This window comes from Saccopteryx leptura, chromosome 3, assembly GCF_036850995.1.
Source record: "Saccopteryx leptura isolate mSacLep1 chromosome 3, mSacLep1_pri_phased_curated, whole genome shotgun sequence".
Lineage (NCBI taxonomy): Eukaryota > Metazoa > Chordata > Mammalia > Chiroptera > Emballonuridae > Saccopteryx > Saccopteryx leptura.
The window spans coordinates 60131885-60138149 of record NC_089505.1 but is presented as its reverse complement, the minus strand read 5'-3'; the positions used below and the strand labels follow the sequence as shown (position 1 = coordinate 60138149).

At 55.8% G+C, this 6265-nt stretch overlaps 1 protein-coding gene across 5 annotated transcripts in view; it reads right to left on the bottom strand.

Moving 5' to 3' along the window:
* Positions 1 to 3185: 3185 nt before the first annotated feature.
* GRIK5 (glutamate ionotropic receptor kainate type subunit 5) overlaps positions 3186 to 6265 on the bottom strand; it is a 68711-nt gene continuing 65631 nt past the window's right edge. For all 5 annotated transcript variants that reach the window (XM_066373632.1, XM_066373629.1, XM_066373628.1 and 2 more), the window contains one exon: positions 3186 to 4148. In XM_066373632.1, the coding sequence (XP_066229729.1) occupies positions 3720 to 4148 (429 nt within the window). In that variant the 3' untranslated portion in view covers positions 3186 to 3719. The remainder of the gene's footprint in view (positions 4149 to 6265) is intronic.

Here is a 6265-nt window from a genome sequence, read left to right as displayed (position 1 = left end):
CCCATCACACAACCCCAAGTGAGACTCATGAACACAAATGAGATACACATAGCACATACCTCACACACCCCATCACACCACAACTGAATCACAATCACAGCCATAAAGTGTCATGTAGATTAATCACACACCCTCAGAACACTACATCAAAGACACACACATCATACACTCCACCATACCTGATCTTGTTCCATCTCACGTAGAGACCTAAAACCATGCAACCCATGGACTTAAGAACCAACACACATCCACACTCAGCACCATCACACACCACAGGCCTCACACTGCCTCCAGACACCACAGGAGCCTTTGTGGATACTGTTGCATGGTCATACAACACACGCACACACCATCACATATGTTCTTCCACAGTATATCTGGGCATGAGCAAAGGCCCACAGTGAAAAATTGACAGATTAGCAACAAATTATGGTTGCTAATTGTTAATGACAGACAGAAAGATGCTCCACTCACACATGGCACAATTCCACAGAAACATATACTCTATCCCACACACCTCTCATACTGTGAGCATCACCTACTGGGGTGCTGTCATGTGCACCTTTGTTGTACCTCCAGACATACCCCCCACACCCCCACCCATATGCCACACCCCATCTTGGTATGTGTATGCACACACAGACACACAGCTGGCAAACCCCAGGCCTGCCACCAGCCACCCACTGGAAGCCAAGGAGTCATGGCCTCCCACCACCCCTTTGCTCTATGAGAAACACCCCACACTCTCCCTGGGGGGAGCAGAAGGGGCAGAGAGCAAGAGAGAGCCTCTGTAACCTTCTCGGGATGTAAGTCTCCCTTCTACTTAAGGTAATGGCCTTGTGGGGGACACAGGCAAGGGGCATGGTGTGAGTCTGGTGGATGAATGGTGCGTGGGGAAAATTAGGGACCTGTTCAGGGAAGCATGTGAAAGGGAAGCATGTGAAAGTCTGGAGGCCAGAGTGAGAGGCACAGAAAGAGACAGAAATTTAGAGCCACAGAGATATGGGCATGGACAGGGAGAAAGGACCAGAGTAGGAGGCAGGGAATCAGCTCCTTGGCTTCCCACAGCTCCCAAAGTCTCAGCCCAATCCTGTACTCTGACCCATCCCCTTCCCTCGCTACTGTCCCTTGTTGCCATAGTAACAGGAAGGCCGAATATGCAGCAAAGCAGGCTGGGTCTGCAGACCTGGCTTGTCTCCATGGAGACTGGGAAAGGGGGAGCACCTCTTCTAAGCCAGATAGTTGCCCCTCCCCACCCTTCTCCCCAACTCTGCACCCTTCCAGGGGCAGGGAGGGAGGGCTTAACAACATATCCTTTTCCTCTCTTGACACCTTGGCCTGCAGGGATGCACCTGGACCATGGGGAAGGGGATTGAGAAACAGAGAAGCCTGGGGGCAGGGAGTCTGGATCCCAGGAGATTCTAGGCTTTCTCTTCCTGCTCTTCAGCTGAGCTAGGGAAGCCCTTGGTCCCCCACACCCCACCCTAGACACGCACTCCTTCCTCAGACACAGCCTGGTGATACTGATGACTGTGCATCGTGCTCCCAGAGAGGCTCTGCGGAAGTTGGGGGGGGGGGGAGACTTAGGAAGGTCACAGGAATGGACAGCGACAGAACTCAGCATGAGAGACAGAGAAGAAATGGACATAGAGTCCAGAACCAGATAGAGGCAGACACAAATGGATCAAGACAGAGACCAGAAAAAAAAAAAAGATGAGAAACTGACGAAGGGAGACAGCAACAGAAGTACTCAGTGAAGGTAACAGAGATACAGGGACAGACAGCAAGGCAGAGACACGGTTAGCAAACTGGAGAGACTTAGAGATAAAGACTGGGGAGACTCAGAAATGGGGAGAGACCCCAGAGATCAGCAGAGTGGTACTGAGATCAAGATGAGGAGAGACCAGAAATGTCTACAATTAATATTCTAGTCCCTTGACACAATGACAGTATGGCCCAAGATCAGAGACATCCATTAGTCTGAAGAGACACAAGCTCCCCCACACCTGTCCCTGAGAGGCACACACATAGCAAGTGTCTGAGACAGAGGGGCTGGAGGGAGATTGGAGGTGCTGTATACCGTTTCCTGGGGTGTGGCCCGCCGCCCAAGGACTGCAAGGCAGGCAGGACTGCAGGGAAGACAGAAGTGCTGTGGTCAGGCTGGTGCTGAATGGACAGCTCCCTGTTCTGGGCCACAGGCCACGGGGGGTGGCCAGGCCTCTCTCCCTCGCTTCTTTGCCATCAGTTTGGCTTTGCTCATCGCTCCAGCCCCCTCCTCTCACCATCTAATTTTCTATTGTTGTTTTTTTCCTGCTCACTTGTCTCTGCTCCACCTCCATCCCTGCTTTCCTCAGCCCCAACTCCTGGGAATCGTACCCTCCCTGCTTTGTCTGTTTCCCACTCTTAACTATCTCCATTCTATCTCATCATTTCACCTCATCACAGCACGTCTGTCTCTCCCCCTTTCTCTGCTCCTCTCTGGCCCCCTCATTGTCTCTCCCCACCTCTCTCCATCTCTTCCCATTCTCTCCCCACTTCTCCATTTCTTCCCGGCCTCGTTTTGACTCGCGCTGTGTGACCTTCACTCGTCCTCTCTCAGCTGCAGTTTCCACATAAACATCCAGCGGGGGCGGGGGAGGGCGGGGATGGAAAGCAGACCCACCCTTCTCCCTTCTACAGGATTTATCGCTTCCTCTCCTGGGGGCTGGGGAGGTACATTTTCAGCAGAAACACAGGGTCAGTCATAGACACTGGAAGATGGCCTCATGGATGTACGTACACACACATGCACATGATTACAAAGTCGCCGTATCATCCCTGCCCAGGCTCACATGTGCCACCACAGGGCCACCGAGGCACCACCACACTGAACGGCTCACTGGTCCTCCCCACCCCAGCCCCATCTGGTTTCTGTCTTTCTGTGTCTGTGCTTCCTGGTGTCTCTGCCTCTCCAGATCCCCGCATCTCTCTCCATCTGTCTCGGGGTGTCTGTCGGGGCCTCCTGTTCTGAGAGGTCAGTGGAGAGGGACCAGCTGCAGGGAACTGGGCTGATCTGCTGGGTGTGGGCAGGGCCGAGGGGGGAGAGGGCAAAAGTGACCATCCAGTCTGTGGTTCTCAGCAGACTCTTTGGGGGGTCCAAGCCTTTAATGCCCTCACACCCTCAGGAAATGAGATCGGGGTATCCCAAGTTTGGGAGTTTTGTTCTTTTTTTATTCCAACGGGACTGAGGTGTGGCAAGGGGAGGGATGAGGGTCCATCTGGCCCCCTCCCTGGGGGGGGGGGTCTCATAGAAATTCCAAAGTTTCTCCCCCAAAAAAAGAGAGAGAAAAGAGGCGAGGGGCGCACCAAGGGGACACTCATCTGCCCAGAGGCCCTCCTTTAGAAATGGGGAGCTGTGTCAAGTCTTGGGAGCCTGAGCAGGCCCAGGATGGGGTTCTCCCGGCGGACTGCTTCCTGCTTCTGGGAATAGCTCCGTAGTCCCAGATCCCCGGAGTCCTCAGTTCCTGCGCTCTTCCAGTCCGCAGTGGTGGGGCCGAGTGCCGGGTCCGCGACACCCTCTGGCAAGCCCACTAGGGGGCGCAGGCAGGCTCTGAAGCCGGGCCTCGGACTTCACCGGAAACCCAAGGCAAAATCGTGGCGTGCGGCCAGCCGAGGCTCAAGTCCTGTGGCAGGCCTCGTCCCTGCGGCCAGTTCGGGCGCCTGGCCGGCCCGACCCGTAGTCACTCGTGCTCAGCCAGCTCGCGGGGACCGGCAGGGCCGGGTCGCGGCCGGGGCGGACTCGTGGCCTCGGCGGGGGCGCCCAGGCCACGCGGGGGCGCGCCGGCCCCGGAAGCCCGCAGTGCCTGGATGCGCCGGCATTCCTGGCAGACGCGCACGTGGGTGCAAGGGGTGGAAGCCAGGGGCCGGGCCCCGCCAGGCGGCCCCGGGTCGTCCAGGAGGCGCTGGGGGCCCCCGTGCGCGCCGCCCGCGTCCCCCCCTGCGCCGGCCGAGTAGAGCTTGCCATTGCTGAGGCGCATCTCACGGACGGCGCGCAGCGACAACAGGGCCCGGCTTGGGGCCCCCGGGCGCCGGCGCCGGCGGGAACGCGACGTCTTGCGACAGGACACCGCGTGCCGCAGCTCCTGCAGCATCTCCTGGCACACGGAAACCTGCGGGTAGCGAGCGGGGGTCACCAGCCCGCGCACTCTGCGTGGGTCTCCCCTCCCCGCTGCCCCCAGCTTTTCTCCTCATCCCCTTCCCTCCTGCCCCTCCTGCCCCCCTCCAGACCCTCCTGCTCTCCCCACCCCACACCCGTCATCTTTCTCCCCCACCCTCTCCCTACCCATGCCCTTTCGCCTCTCTTCCCTCTCGGTTCCTTTATCTCCTCCCCTGGGTTTCCTGGCTCACCTCTCCGCCTCAGCTCCTGTCTCTCCACTTCTCGCTCCCGTTTCCATTCTTATCTGCACTTCGCCTCCTCTCTCCTCATCTTTTCACTCTAAATTCTGACTGTCTCTAGTCCTTCCCCTCCCACCTGCTTTCCATCTCCGGCCTCTGATTCATGCAGCCATTATTGCTACGCGTATTTGTTGAGCACCTACTGTGTGTCACGCACTGTTCTGGGCCCTGAGGATACAGCAGAGAAGCAAACAGGCAGCAGTCCCTGCCCTTGTGGGGGTTATGTTCCCATGTGCGAAGGCAAAAAATAAAACACACAGGCAAGTGCAGGTAGTATGTGAGCTGGTGATGAGTGCTCTTCAGAGAGGTTGGGTGTGTGGGTGGGGAGTGATGCTGAATTTCAACAAGGGACAGGGAAATCTCACTGAGAAGAGGACCTTCAAGGGAGAGTGAAAGGCAGGGCTGCCCGTGCCCCGTGGAGCCTGGCTGGAGAGCAGGCAGACAGCTCAGCCAGAATGGTGTGGTGTGTTCAGGAACCATGAGAATGGGGTGTGCTGGGGGTGGGGGTGGGGGTGTGGTAGATGAGTCCAGAGGAGCAATGGGGCCAGCTCCTGTGAGGCCAGGCTACACTGGAAGGATGTGGCTTTTATTCTGATCACATGGAAGCCAGTGGAGAGTGAAGTGGGGGATGCTGTGTTCTTACAGGACCACTCTGGAACTATGTTGAGAATAGATAGGGAGGACAAGGGCAAGAACAGGGAGGCACTGAGGGCCCTGAAAAGGTGATAAGGGGTTGGATTCTGAGTATCGTATTTTGAAGGTGGAGCCATCAGGATTTGCCAAGAAATCAGAGGGTGTGAAGAGAAGGAGTGAAGGGTAACGCCACATATTTTGGCCTGAGCAACCAGAATGATGGGGTTGCCTGGTGGGTAGGCAGAAACCCTATGCTGGATACCTGCATTATGTGTGCTGCCTCTTAGACATCCGTGCAATGTTGAATATTGAGCTGCATTTATAAACCCTGGGTTCAGGGAGAGGTCCCTGTGAGATACATATTTGGGGGCCATGGGAGGAAGCCCCCCAAATTCCATCTCCCAGTGTTCCCACCTTTGTGTAAGCCCCTCTGCCTTTATATCAGGGTTGCTGTATGACCAACAGAACATGCCAGGTCAGCTGACATGCCAGCTTCTGCATGTTCACTCTCTCTTGGATCACTTGCTCAGGGAAGTCAGCTGCCATGGCGTAGACAGTCAGCCTGTGGAGAAGTCCCTCTGCAAGGGACTGAGGCCTCCTGCCAGCTGCCATGTGAATGAGTATAATAATCATGTTCTTTATTTTCTGTATCTTAGGATGTTTTGACATCTTTAAAATCTTGCTGACCAGGGAAAGAATGCCCCTCCCAGAGGATGTCAATTCTTACAGATAGCAAAGGGCTAAAGGCCCACCATCCACATGCAAACCAACCAATCCCAAGTTCGAGCCCCATCCACCCCCTTCATCTACCTCACACACACCAAGCTGCCCTCAATCACCTGGGACCAGATACCAGACAAGTAGAGACCAGTCCTCTAGCCCAGAGCCTGCTGACATGATCCACACCAGTCCCTAAGCTGTTTCCCCTGCCTTGCCTTGTCCTTCCTGTGGAAACCCCAATAAAGGCTCTAGCCTAGGCCTCCCCCATGCTCTTGCTCCTGCACAAATCCAGTGCTCTCCCACATGGCCCTCTGTGGTGTGGCAGGCCCCCTCCTCTTGGGAAATGTTAAGTCATAAAAAATGTTCTTTCAATGGCATTGGCTTCTCTGTGTCACCACTCAGTCACCTCCATAAATTAAAAACCCACAGGGACATTTTGAGACAGGGTGGTAGAAGGAAAATGTAGGCATGGGGAAGA